Source organism: Phocoena sinus, chromosome 9, assembly GCF_008692025.1.
Source record: "Phocoena sinus isolate mPhoSin1 chromosome 9, mPhoSin1.pri, whole genome shotgun sequence".
In the NCBI taxonomy this organism is placed as follows: domain Eukaryota; kingdom Metazoa; phylum Chordata; class Mammalia; order Artiodactyla; family Phocoenidae; genus Phocoena; species Phocoena sinus.
In genome coordinates this window covers 47516592-47529557 of record NC_045771.1, presented here as the reverse complement: position 1 = coordinate 47529557, position 12966 = coordinate 47516592, and the positions used below count along the sequence as shown (strand labels likewise).

Sequence of the window (12966 nt, the reverse complement as noted above, 5' to 3'; positions counted from 1 at the left end):
TTTCAAGTAAAAAATTTACAATCACTTATGGAGCACAAACTGTATACCAGGTACACTGTGACTTTACACCTCTCATGTCATTTAATTTTCACCACACCCTACGTTATCAGGAGTTTGGTTGGGGGTGGAGAAACTGAACCTCAGCAAATGTGAGTAATTTGCTCAAGGTCCCACAGCTAATAAGTGGCAGAACCAGAGTTTGAATCCAGGTGTCGTCTCCTTCAAAGCCCAGAGGGAGACAACCCTACTAGGTGACATAGCCAAGTCAGACAGTCCACCAGCTAAAGATTACTAGTCAGAGAGGTAGGTGATGCCTTTGGTCAGAAGAACTCTGAAAAAAACAGGAAGTTCTATTCTGACAGAGAGGTCCAGGTTGTGATGGGCCATATGTCCTTGAAGGGCTCCACATTAAGCTGCATCAAGACTGCATTACACAAAGAAGAAGAAGAATGGAAGGGGGGCGGAGTGGAGGTGCTTGGGTCTCTGTATACCAGGCTGGGATGTTTCAAGTTCCATGTAGATGAGTGTCAGGAGGACTCAGTCCGATGTGACTGGAGAGTGCTCCAGAGCCCTCAACTATTCTGCAAGCTGCATTAAAAACAAAACAAGGGCTTCCCTGGTGGCGCAGTGGTTGATAGTCCGCCTACCGATGCAGGGGACGCGGGTTCGTGCCCCGGTCCGGGAAGATCCCTCATGCCGCGGAGCGGCTGGGCCCGTGAGCCATGGCCGCTGAGCCTGCGCGTCCGGAGCCTGTGCTCCGCGGTGGGAGAGGCCACAACAGTGAGAGGCCCGCGTACCGCAAAAAAAAAAAAAAAGAGCCTTATTGGGAACATACACTGGGATGGCATCCTGGAGGGAATTAAAAAAAAAAAAGTTTAAATCAACTAGAAAATGTGACATGGGTGCATACTGTGATCATTCAACATTTATTATTCACTGTGTGTTATGTGCTTCGTTGAGGTGGACCCCCTAGGATTGGCTGCTGTTCCTGTGTCACTCCTGATAATTTTTAAATTGACTATGTCCTTTTAACCATGTTTTTAAAAATTGAACAACCACAATTTCCACTTTGCTACATAATGAGAGTACTTTCATTCCTTTAATGTTTGCTTTTTCCTTTGAACTAACAATTTCTGTTCAAATTTCACAGTTTTCTGTGTCTTCAGGAATGAAAGAACCGATTACCCTGCTAGGAGCATGAAATAGACTTAAAAAATCTGCATGATATTTCCTCCCAGTGAAATTAATTTAGGTTTAAATACAGGAGTAAAGTACACACCTTGTGCCAGAGTCTCTTTCTCTCACACACCTGTGATAGTTCCTTATCCAGAAAGGGCACAATTGGACCTGCTGCTAAGTCTTAAGTCTTTTGTGAAGATCCTTTGCAAGACTGCAGTGTGAGAACCTCTTTTTCTTTGACACCCGGCTTTGTGTGGGCCTGATGGCATATCTGGAACGTCTCTATTTCTTTGAAGGCCCATCTCAAAAGCCCAGTGGACCCGTCGGGCACTGTCCATGGCTGGGGTACTTACGAGCAGCCGGATTGGCTTGCCGGGTGTTTTGAGGGTATTTTAGGAAACGCACCTTCTTGCAGGGCAGGAATCCTCAGCTCCAGAGCGACAAAGGACAATTTGGAGGGGAGTGCAAGGAGCGCTCACCATAGCCGCTCTGGCATCCCAGGCCCCCTTACGCCTAGCATCGTGTCCTTAGTGACCCCGCCTTCGCCCTCTGGATCGCACCCCGGCTGTCTCGCTGCTCCCTGGTCCGGCCGGGCGTCAAGAGTCCCGCCACCTTCCCCCACGCCCCACACCCGGTCGCCCTCAAACCTTTGGAGCCGCGCTGCGCACCGCAGCCATGCTCGCCCCGCGCCCCCCAGCGGCTTCCCCGGCACCTCGGGGTCCGGCTCCCCGGGCCAGTGTCGCCCCGCCCTGCAGCCCACAGCCTCCCCCTCCAGCCCCCGTTGCAGAAGCTGTCAAGCCCGCGGCAGCTGAACCAGCCCCCGAGCTCCCGCGTCTCCTCTCCTTCCTTTGTGTGCGCGCGAGCGGAGTTGGGGAGGAGGGAGAAGGGGGAGGTCGCTCTGTCTGTCTGTCTCCCGCCGCCTTTGCCCGGGCAGCTTGAAGTGCCGCTGGGGAGGCGGGAGCCGGGGGGAGGGTGCGGGGAGCCAGCGGGGCGTCTCGGGGCCGCCCGGGCGCCCTGGTCCCAGCCGCGCGCTGGGGAGCGCGCACCACAGCTGGGGCTCAGCTGGAGGCACGATTCGTCTGCTCCGGCCGCCCCTCGGCCTCCCTCCGCTCCCACCTACCCTCGACACTCGCAGAAAAGCGTGCGAAGGCGCCGAGAGTGACGGAAACCACAAATAAATAGCGGCGGCAGCAGCGCGTCATCTGGCGGAGCAGGAAGTGCAGGCAGAGTCCGGAGGCTGGTGCTTTCTGCGCGTCCCCAGGACTTTGCCATGGGCTGGGGGCCGCGGAGGCTGCGAGCTGCCGGGCCAGGACAGCGGCAGCGGCGTCCGCACCGCGGCTGAGCGAGCAGCGTCGCGCGGGGCGCGCGGAGATGGCAGCGTCCAGCAACTCCAGCCTGTCCGGCTCCTCGGTGTCCTCCGGTGAGTTTCAGCCCGTCGGGCGCGATTGCCCCGCTGGGTCTGTCGCCCGCTGCCCTCGCCCCGCACTCTGGGATGGAGAGAGCCTACCTGTGGCGGCCGTCTTGCCCGCTTTCCCGGGGTGAGGGCAGGCGGCCGGTGTGACACTTGTTTGGCTGGCCAGCACCCTCGGTGCCCATAGCACCTCCGCGCCTGGCGTCTGACAGCGCAGAGGTGGGGGAGCGGGGCGCCCTTAGTGTGCAGACGCGGGGGTTCTGGAGATTTGGGGAGCAGCAGGCGAGAAGCGAACCGGGTAGGGGCGGGCTCGCACTTTCTGGCGCTGCTGGAACCCGGGCTGGCGGGGCGGGGAAGGTTAGGGTGACGCTGGGCGCCCCGACCCGCTGGCTATGGGGTGCCCGCTCCGCGGGATGTCCAAATTCAAGGCAGTGGGGAGCAAACCCTCGCTTCTCGCAGGCTTGATTTTCTTTGTTTGTTTCGGAAATTAGCTCCGTGGAGACCCACGCTTGGGGTATGGGTTTGAGATAGAGGTAATTCTCTTTCTGGTTCTGATCGAAGCGAGTTAGGGGACGCGAGGTCGAGCCAGCCTCTGACAATTTGCCCGTTTGCAAGTGTGCAAGTGTGTGTGTGTGTGTGTGTGTGTGTGTGTGTGTGATTTTCCTCTGTGGCCTCTTGGAATATGTTCTGTGATTTTACTTTCCAGGCATACATATTTTTTTTTTCCAAGTGCGGCCGAGGAAGGAGGGGCTTCTTTCAGCTTTTCTACGTTGAACAGCGGGTCTAATTGAAGAGAACAAATTGCTAATGAATCTGAAGGAGTAGGAGTCAATAGAAGCAGACCCACTGGATTCTGAGTATGACAGGTTTCTAATCAGGATGATGCATGAGGTAGAATTCTTCTACTTCGCTAGTCATTGAAAACTTTAATGACAAACCCTAAAGTGTTAGCTGATAAGACATTTAGTGTAGTGTACAGTATTCATGGGTCAAGAAGGTCTTGAAGTCCTAATGGAAAGGCTTAATATATCAATATTGTATTAATTCCTATTGTGTGTGTGTTTTAAATCATTTACCCAAAAATTAAACTCACAAGAAGAAACACTTTGTTGGAGGCACTGGACAGCAAGCCAAGCATTAAGGAACCATATCTCTAGATGTGTGACTAATTAAATCATAAATGCAAGGTGATTTGACTAAGGTGCAGTTGTGACGTGGAACAAGGTGATCACTTGAAAGCCATTTATTATCTTTTTTGGCAGGTTTTTAGTTCCAGGGAAATAGCACTTCCTTTCTTGATCACTGCCAACTAATGAAAGGTACAGTGTTATGTGTACGATGTAGTTGAAGTTTCTGGTAGTAGCAACCAATGGGGCAGAACAGTCATATCTTATTAAGAGCAGCAACAAGTTGACCGCCTGTGGTTTTAATTCTGAGAACTCAGCAAATGCTACAGCTTATTTTTAGTACCCCCAAACCACTGCTGCTGCTTTTCAGTTCATTTTGGTTGACTAACATTGAATTTAAAACACAGTGATGTTAGCTTATGATTAGCATACGGTTATCCCTCTCCGAAAATGGCCCACAAGAAAATGAACTGGTGGGGGAGAGGTGACGAAGGGAAAGAAGAAAGGATAAAGGACAATAAGGCAGTGTTATCACATGATTTACTGAAGGTATAAATTACAGGTGCTGTGGCATCTGAATTTTCAGATCTTGATGAAAGATCTCCTTAAGCTTAAGGAGTTACTGAAAAACCTAACTCAGCCTTAGGAAGAATACATGGGTTTGAAGCAGCACAGTATAAGCTTTAGATGATGTTAATTGCTTTGTAGATAGAATAGAGATGCTTGTGATGGTTCTTTTTTCTGCTTTAGTTACCACTGTTTTAAATCCTAATGGAAACTTGAGAATTATGCGAAAGCTTAAGTTCAAAAAGTGGGCAGAGGTATATTTTTTGGTATGACTCGACCATGGGCCATGAGCTTATATTGGCTAATTCACCAATTAATCAGGCACTTTGTCTTGAAAAATTTGAGATCCAGAATTCTCTTTTTAAGCTCACCATCGTGTGGATCATGAATAATTCAGGTGACACAAGCAATTCACACCTGTGGGAGGTGTTGGGTAGGAAAGAATAGAGCCTGTTTATGGCGGCAGCTGGGTTCTCTCAGGCCAAGGCCAGAGTCTGAAAAATTAGGACACTCCGTCAATCTATTAATCACCGTTTTGGAGGGCCTACTATGTGCCAGGCAGTAAGTTATAAGCATCAGATTCAAGGAGGTTAAGTGAGGAAGATAATTTAAAGGATTCCTTCAAGTTCTGAAGTTCTGGGATTATTGTCCTTGAGTTTGGCTCCAGCAGTGGGTAACTTGGGGTAAGTTATTTAACTTCTCCAAGCGTCAATTTCCTCATCGATAAATGAGACTGATGCTAATAACAGAAACTATTTCATAAGAATGTCATGGGGATTAAGTGAGATAACGTGTACATTTAGCACAGGGTGTGGCACTTAATAAGTGCTTGGTGTGAATAAAGTTTGTTCCTTGGAGGAATGAAAAAGAAAGCTCTCACTGACTCAGACTTTAGGTACAGAAATAAGTCCAACACACATCAAATCTGCCTCTTACATTGCATGTTAAATTTGGTCTTGAGGTTTGAGCTTCATTAAACGAGCATTTATTAAGTTTCTTTTAGGTTTCAGGCATACTCCCAAGTGTATGGAATAGAAAAATGCATCAAGATCCTTTCCCTCTCCATCCAGCAGCAGAGATGGACAAGCAAATAGCAATCTGTTTTCCATTTTGATAAAATAAATTATGGGGAGGAGAGTGCAGGGAAGAGAGTGATGACCTCAGTTGTGAGGGGTCAGTAGGGGTGACATATGAGTTGAGCCTTGAAGGATGAGTGGAATGTTTTCAAAAAGCAGAGCGCGCGAGAGGCATTTCAGGAAGAGGTAAGATCTTAGGCAAAGGTCTGGAGATAGGGAAGTTCACTGCCTGATTTTCAACTCCCTTCTTAGGGCTATTGACCTGTTTTCTTGGTGGTTCCTCTTCTCTGGACAGTTGTGCTTATAGGCCCATCAGCAGCCTCACGCACAGAGCTACCAGATCACTCACCTTTGGTGATACAGGACGCTTTCTTTCTGCTCAGGCAGCAATGGGTTTAATGGCACAGCTCTCCAATACCTTAGCACATACTTGGGCAATTGAGCACTGAGAAAGGAACGGTTGATTCTGTAGTGTCCAGGATGTGGAGAGGTGAACTTGAATAGAATACCATGGCTTAAACCTCTCTTAGAGGGATAGCCTCTATTTCTGGGAGGTTTAGGTTTGGATGGATTTGTGTGAAGAGTAAAAATCTAATAATTTACTCACATTAAACTCAAAATTATCTGATTTTCCTGAGAATATGTTCTTACCTGCTGTTGTTGGACCACATTACCCAAGCATCTCATTTATTCTACATTACCAGCTGAGTCACAACAGATGAAATAATCAGGTTAAAATTAATTTTTAAATACATTTTCTGAGAACTCTTTAGAAATGTGTTTCTGAAATATTCAATTATGTGTAAAAGAAATTGCTTTGGGGCTTCCCTGGTGGCGCAGTGGTTGACAGTCCACCTGCCGATGCAGGGGACACGGGTTTGTGCCCCGGTCCGGGAGGATCCCACATGCCGCGGAGCGGCTGGGCCCATGAGCCATGGCCGCTGAGCCTGTGTGTCCGGAGCGTGTGCTCCCCAACGGGAGAGGCCACAACAGTGAGAAGCCCGCATACCACAAAAAAAAAAAAAAAAAAAAAAAAAAAAAATTGCTTTGCCTTTGTTTTAATGATAACTGCTGGTGATTAGATTTCACAGTCACCTAGGTTGGCAGGGAGGTTTGATTACCTGTTTTATTTTAAATCGGGGGGAAAAAAATCCCTATCCTTAAGTTTTTAATCTAGCCTGTGGTACTTGATTATATTCTGAAATAAACAGTGGTTGACTTGCAAAGTACTTTTCTTAATAATCATGAATTAGATTTGCTTTTATAATTGAAATAAGAACTTTTTGCATATTAGTCATGTGATCACCAAATGGGTAATTTCACAAAGTAACGAAAAATATCAACTCAAGTAAAGTAATAGATAAAGAAGCTATGAGATGTTTTCCAGTAACTGAACAAAGTAAAATATTAAATAATAAAGGGACTCCCGGGATGAGAAGTTGTTAAGATTTTGAAAACATAAACACCCTGTATTATAGAAATGAAATCGACAGGGACTTTTGAAATTAAAATGCAAATAGAAAAAGGTAAAAATCAGTGTTATGTGCAGAGTCATTGAAACCTTAATTGGGAAAAGAACATTCCTGAATGGATTGAGGGATTTATTTTTCCAGATTCTATACAACAGTAATTGTGTGCCAGGTAAGTAATGCCATTTTCTGCTGCCAAACTGGTGTTGATCCTAGAAATGATAAATAGGAATTTTCATTACTTGTTATTGGCGAGTCACAACCAGCGGCATATACAAATCTTTCACATTCCTAGATGCAGAAGGCAAAATTGAACTACAGTAATGCTGCCAAGACTTATATACGTGTAATTAGAAACTCCATGGATCCAATACTACAAAACAGGGTATCTTTGTTGAAACAGACATTTGCACTGAGAAGTCTTCTAGTCCTTTAGACTTCAGAAATATTCAGTTATGTGTAAGCAAAGTATCTTTACCTTTGTTTTAGTGATAACTGCTGGCAGTTTAATTTCAGTCACCTGGAACGGCAGGAAGATTTGATCACCTTTATTTGAAATCGTGTGCACCAAAAAAATTGCAATTTCAAAAACATCGCAAATATTTTTTAAAATCACAATCTAAAAGTCAATCCCCTGAGAGAAATCATTCACTCAGTTGAATGTTGTTTTTTGCTGTTTTTCTGGTGACCTTTCCACAGCTTATTTTAACTTATTAGATTTTCACTGTACTTTGTGGTACCTGAGATGAACCCAGTGATATAAAATCTGAGAGAAAAGGAGGCTCTTCTTAAGCATGACAGCTTGTTTGCAGTGTTTGACAAAGGCCCACTGATTTGTGTACTTTTGTTAAAACTCCAGATGCCCCCCCCCACTTCCACTAACCCTATGAAGAGTTTTGAATGACCTTGACATTTGTTCAACTTTTGGGGGATGCAAACCCCAGGTATTTTCTGAGGCCAGTCTCTGTGGGGTTTAACTGAACAATGTGTTCTTTGCACTGCCTCCTGGGGTTGGCCCGAGTGTCAGTCCTGCTGAGGGCCTTCTGCTGCTCTGCAGGGTCTCCTGTTTTCACACAATGGTGAAAATAACCGGACATTAGGATTGGAAAACCTATACATGAGCAGTGTCATCTTGGTATGGTTTGGGAAAGCGTTTTCTGCCAGAAGGTTAAGATTCCTGCCAAGATAGTTAGATACAAAGAAAGAGAAAGGAACTGAGTGATAGACATAAGATTAATAGCACCCAGCTATCATTCACCCATGATTTATCTTTTATGAATGTATTCACATTTCATGGCTCCTAAAATATGTCATTGAATTTTCAAAATGAATGGCTGGCTTGCCTCTCTCTCTCTCTCTCTCTCTCTTTCTTTCTCCCTTTTGGTTTTCTCATCAGTTATTACGTTGGTCACATTTAGAGATGTTTTCAGAAACCCTGCCTTTGGTCTACTTTACTGTTAATAGTTTCCCAGTCCTCCAAGCACCTTGCTGCTTCTCCTTCCACTTGCTCAGTGGGAAAGGCAGTTACTGTTCTCACGTGGATTCTGGTCAGAGCGTCAAGATGGACGCCTCCATCTCTGGTGCAGGCTGGTGGGTGTGACAGAACACACTCATGTGTCTCAAAGTTACAAACGAAAGCAGAGGTTTATGTAAAGTTTCCATGGCTAGAGGAAAGCCCAGTTGGAATGTGCTGAACCCACATGCAGTCTGCTCTGCCAGGGGACCCGTGTGGCTGTCCACTGGGCTCTGAGGCTGAAGATGGCATGTGTGCACTGGGGGAGAGCCATCCACCGCTGCTTGTGCAAATAACCTGCTTCTTCCCTCATTTATTACTAATTGAACACCTTCGTGGGGACCAATCTTCTAATATAGTCTTTACAGTATGGCCTAATGACAGCATGGCCTTGCTTCAGCAGTTTGGCCTGTCAAAGTCACCCAACTTCAGTCCATTCACAGTATCACCTCCACAGTTTAAAGTGTTATTTTCAATCATCCAGTGTCTGAGTTCCCATAGACATTCTCTAAGAAAGGTGTTCAATTAATAACCTTATTTAAAATGTCATCATCACCTCAGGTCAGAGGGGACATTGATCAGATTCCTGGAATTGAGATATCGCCCACTCACTGTGCAGGCCGCCAATCACCCCATGCCTTTGGTGGGCCTGTGGAGGAGAGCATTTCGTCGAGGAGAGAGGCGAGATGCCACTTGCCTGGCATAATCAGATAGATCTGAATTAATACAGCCACTATGGAGAACAATATGGAGGTTCCTTAAAAAACTAAAAATAGAACTGCCATATGACCCAACAATCCCACTACTGGGATATACCCAGAGAAAACCATAATTCAAAAAGACACATGCACCTCAATGTTCATTGCAGCACTATTTACAATAACCAGGTCATGGAAGCAACCTAAATGTCCATCGACAGATGAATGGATAAAGAAGATGTGGTGTATATATATATATATATATATATACACACACACACACATACACAATGGAATAATACTAACTCATAAAAAGGAACGAAATTGGGTCATCTGTAGAGATGTGGAAGGAGTCTGTCGTACAGAGTGAAGTAAGTCAGAAAGAGAGAAACCAATATCATATATTAATGCATACATGTGGAATTTAGAAAAATGGTACTGAATAACCTATTTGCAGGGCAGGAATAGAGACGCAGTTGTAGAGAATGGTTGGGTGGACACGGGGGAAGGGGAGGGTGGGATGAATTGGGAGATTAGGATTGACATATATACACTACAATGTGTAAAGTAGATAGCTAGTGGGAACCTGCTATATAGCACAAGGAGCTCAGCTCTGTGCTCTGTGATGACCTAGAGGGGTGGGATGGGGGGTGGGTGGGATGGGGGGTGGGTGGGAGGGAGGTCCAAGAGGGAGGGGATATATGTATACATATAGCTGATTCACTTCGTTGTACAGCAGAAACTAACACAACATTGTAAAGCAATTATACTCCAATGTAAAAAAAAAAAAGAATCAAATAGATCTGGAGAAACAGTCTGCTTCCTTGAGCTGGGGAGAGATCCCACCTTCTGAAATGTGTCTTCGTTAGATGTTGTAGGAAGAGCCATAAATGTGGAATCAGAAGATTCCGGACATTTAAACCTTTAACCAGGATATTTAAACCCTTAGCCAGGGTACCTACATCTTTTACCAAAGCCCTTAAATCGTCTGTCAGAGCCCTTAAGCCCTTAACCAGGACCCTTAAGCCATTAACCAAGGCCCTTGAACCCTTTACCAAGGCTCCTAATCCCTTAACATAGGCACTTTAACCAGATACTTAACCAAACCAACTAGCTAGCTATGTGGTCTTTGGTGAAGTTAGCCCCTCTGAGCCTTAAATGCCTCGCTGCAAACTGCAGTTGTGAGAGTCTGTTTCTGGAGCTGAGATGAGCATCGACAGAGGTGATAGAAGCATCCCCTCTGCAGACCTGGCCAGCACGCCTGCTTATTAGAGGCCAGTTCTCTTTTCCCTGTCTCCTTCCCTTAATGTCTCTGAGCCTCAGTTCTCTTGGCTGTAAACCAGAAATAGTGATATCTGACGAATTTATCCCATGGGGTTGTCATTCCTGAAGTACTGTTTGGGAAAATGCATAGTAAACTGTAAAAGCAAGTAACACTACTGAATGGCTGCTAAGTGTCATTCTGTTTACATTATCTCACACAATTTTCACAATATTTCTCTGAGGTAGATATTATATCCCATTTTGTAAACAAAGAAATAGGTTCAGAGAGGGATGGGGCTTGGACTTGAGGTGATAGGATATTAGAGCAAAGTCTTCCTAATTTCAAAGATCATGCTTTCCCCTCTTGAAACTTAAGGGGTTGGTTCATTTCTATCTATTTACAAAGTTGCTGACATTAGAGTTTACCGCTGAAATCCATGCTCAGGGTTGACAGAGAAAATATAGTTACATACTTGTGCTTTACTTTGTTGCCCTCAGTAGTTAGCCAGACCCTCACCTCAGTCTGACCAAAGCTTATTCTCACCAGCAATACGAACTGGGAGGTGTTATCACGTCATTACTCTTCAGAGTGAACACCCAGGATATTGGACTTGTGAGTATCTATACTTGAGAATAGTCTTGCAAGGTGAAGGGTATATAGGTATCCATTGTACTATTCTTGCAACTTTTCTAAAGGTTTGAACATTTTCTCAGTGAAAGAAAAATATTAGGCAAAAATAGAAAAGTACTACTTAGCATTCAGTTGATTTTCTTCACTGGCATTTCAAAAGCGTTCCATTTTGTGTGAGCATATCAAGTCCTGTTATCATCTCATGAAACTCCCAGATTCTGAATCCTCAGGCAGCAGGATGTCTATTTCTTAGCTTATATCTTAAGTGAAAGCATAAAGGAGCTGAAATTACAGAAGCAGTTCAGGCAGAACACACGCAACAATTTCTGCCTGAGAATTGGTTTTTTTCTCCCGACCTGGATTGACCTGACTTTTCACTGTAGGTTTGGACCAAAGAAGGACCTTGGAGGTTGTTTAGAAGATTCCAGCATAGTATAAGCAAGAGAATCAGGGTCCAAAGAACTCCAGGAACTGCCCAGTGCCGCTCACCTATTTGATGGTGGGGCTAGAGCTGAACTGTAGTCTAGGACCCACGTTTCCAGAACATCATTCTCCATCCTCCTTCCTGGCTCATCCTAAAGAGTAGTTATCATCCTTAGAGAACTTCTCGCAGATGTTTTTTCTGTCTGGCTTCATACAGGCTGTTCTATTTAATTATTTAATATTTTCAACAAAGAAGTCATAAAGCACTTTGTATGTTAAATGGGCCTTAGAACTCAAGGCTGTTGTGTCAACAGAGACAGAGACTTAAGTGATCTGGTGTCTGCCCTAACTATATATAGCTATGCTGTCCAATACGGTAACCACTAGACACATGTAGCTATTTAAATTTAAATTAAAAACATTCGTTTCCTCAGTTGTAGTAGGCACATTTCAAGGGCTCAGTAGTACACATGGTACTACTGTGGTAGCTAGTGGCTACCCTATTAGGCCACGCAGAAATAGAACATTGCCACCATTCTGCAAAAGATTCTGTTGGGCAACACTCGTAGACAGGGTATGAAGTTCTAAGACAGGGACTTTACTAATGTAAAATTAATTAGCTAAGGATAGAAAATTTGATAAAATGTTCACCCATTCTTGTGTTTGCTCCTTGTGCTGCCTGGGTTGGATTTTACTAATTTTGCAAATTGGCTTTTCGTAAGTAATTTTTTCATAACTTTGAGGCAAACTGTGGAATGACAGCTAGAATATAATGTTGGGGAGAGTAATTAAAATGTTGATAAACACTGCTAGTCCTGAAGTTTGATTCAAGCTTTTTAAAAAATGGTCTGTAGTTTCCTTAATGGCAGCTCCATTTCTTTTTGAAATAAACCCACAGTGAGTTGTAACTTCACCCTCCAAGAGGAAAAAAATGCCATATCCAGAAGAAGTTTGGATCTTATAACTGCATTTCTTCCCCAAAATTATAAATAAAATAGGGAAATTGTGAATGTGTGGACTGAGGTTGCTAGTGGCATATCTAAGCTATGCTATTTAAAAGAGATTTTCTGCCAACTTGGCCATCAGCAAACCATTTGCCTAGAAGTATTTTGCTTCTGCAAAAGCCCCACATACAGGGCAAAGAAAATGCACTGGTTTTTGGAAAATAAAGTTAGCTTTTGGAGTTTTCAGCACATTTAATTTGGGGGAGATGCATGCATATAAGATGCAGGAACATGACAGTTCCTACGAAAAGGAAGCTGCCCTCCTCCTTGAACTTCTGTTACCATCTTCAAGTGGAACAAAAAAATGGAAAGGTGGAGGGTATCTTTCAAGTGTCAAGCAGCTGTCAAGAAAGAGGTGGATGTTGAGGCCAGTGGCCTCAGAAACCACACTAGCCAGAAGCCTGTGGCATGAATGCTTGTTCTTTATTGATATGACTCAGATCACAAATTTCAGGCAGTATGAATCACAGAATCACTTGGGTGATAACCTTACATAGTTCTTTTCTCTTCAGAGGCCCAGTACCTAGATTTCATCATGCCCCATCATTGCCCTGAGGACTACCCTCAGTCCTGGCTGAACACTATCTTCTTCAAGGAAAGGAAAC

At 44.7% G+C, this 12966-nt stretch overlaps 1 protein-coding gene across 1 annotated transcript in view; it reads left to right on the top strand.

Annotated features, from left to right (window-relative positions):
- Positions 1-2270: 2270 nt before the first annotated feature.
- CHN2 (chimerin 2) overlaps positions 2271-12966 on the top strand; it is a 334206-nt gene continuing 323510 nt past the window's right edge. The window contains exon 1 of the mRNA XM_032644024.1: positions 2271-2599. Coding sequence (XP_032499915.1) covers positions 2551-2599 — 49 coding nt within the window. The 5' untranslated portion in view covers positions 2271-2550. The remainder of the gene's footprint in view (positions 2600-12966) is intronic.